Below are 1209 nucleotides of genomic sequence, written 5' to 3'. Positions count from 1 at the left end.
AGGAAGCATCTTGAGGCTTCCGCCCGTTCCACTTGGGACTTCTGCATGCAGGGCTGGATCTTCCAGCAGAGAGCAACATGCTGGGCCTGTGAAAGGCAATACCGAAAACCGTCCTACGGAGAACGTACGGAGGTGCGAGAGGCGCCGGGCTGGGCTTCCGTGGTCTCCTCTTGGCCCCTGTCCGACGGTGCCTACAGGTGGGGAGAAAAGGGGAGCGGTGACCGTTCATCTCTCACTTCCGATGCTTCCTCTCAGCTGTGGAGTCCTGTGAGCAAAAATCCTGCTTTCTGAGCTGCCGGCATGAAAGCTGTGAGTGAGTGATTTGGCTGCTGCATCAATTAGTTTGCTCTGGAGCCCTCCTTCCTGAGCTGAGACAAAAAGGTTTGAGCTTGTTGGGTATTACAAGTGGAAAACACTCAGTATATCTGGGGTTAAATGTTTGTTTATGTTACTCACAGGAAGTCACATGTTTTTCATGTAACCAATGTTCTTTAGCTGTAGAATGCCCGGGAATTTTCTCCCTGATCTAGGAATTTCATTGGGACTAAAGTCTCAAGGTATATTACCATTTTATGGCTTCTCTTCCCGTCTTTTTTCGGTGTTCTGAAGAAGAAGAGTAGCCATAATCACCTCTCTTCTAGTTTTGTCTTTGTAGTGTAAGGATGTAGCCGTTCAGCTCTGTTGTTATTTTCATCCCAGTTACCCTTCCCCATGCTAGAATTTAGTAAAAACTTTATATTTTAATCACACATGGACTCTCAGTCTGAATTATTTTACTCTGGCTCTGCTGGACCATCTTATCTCTGCTAAATACCATTTTTTCAATATCTCACTATCACCCAACAGAGCTGGAGGCTAAAAAACTGTGAGCTCGCTCACACTGACTCAGCTTAGAGGGAACACTGCTCACTTGGCGTGTTCCCAGGCAAGTTTCCCCCAAAGGCCCTGATTTACCCAGAGCAGACATCCAGCAAACAGTGCTGTCTCTAGAAAGTAGGGAACAGTGGCATGGGGGGGGGGCCTGATAGCCAGCCCCCTTGACCCCCCCAGGACCCCTTCCACCCCCCCCCACCAGCTGCCCCCACATACCTCTCATCTTTCCAGCGCATTTCACGTCGCCTGCAAACAGAAGACCAGAGCTGTTAATTTGCCCACAACCAGTGTGGGGCTGTGGTGGAGAAAGAATTTGAATATTCGGAGACAACCCCC

At 49.2% G+C, this 1209-nt stretch overlaps 1 protein-coding gene across 1 annotated transcript in view; it reads right to left on the bottom strand.

Annotated features, from left to right (window-relative positions):
* Window positions 1-1209, bottom strand: part of LOC107125835 (snake venom vascular endothelial growth factor toxin HF-like) — an 8287-nt gene that overhangs the window by 2793 nt on the left and 4285 nt on the right. The window contains 2 exon segments of the mRNA XM_015429297.1: window positions 129-191; window positions 1090-1119. Coding sequence (XP_015284783.1) covers window positions 129-191; window positions 1090-1119 — 93 coding nt within the window.

Source organism: Gekko japonicus, unplaced genomic scaffold (genome assembly GCF_001447785.1).
Source record: "Gekko japonicus isolate JY-2015 unplaced genomic scaffold, Gekko_japonicus_V1.1 scaffold4662, whole genome shotgun sequence".
Lineage (NCBI taxonomy): Eukaryota > Metazoa > Chordata > Lepidosauria > Squamata > Gekkonidae > Gekko > Gekko japonicus.
The sequence above is the reverse complement of the archived record's forward strand: the minus strand, read 5'-3'. Positions and strand labels throughout refer to the sequence as shown.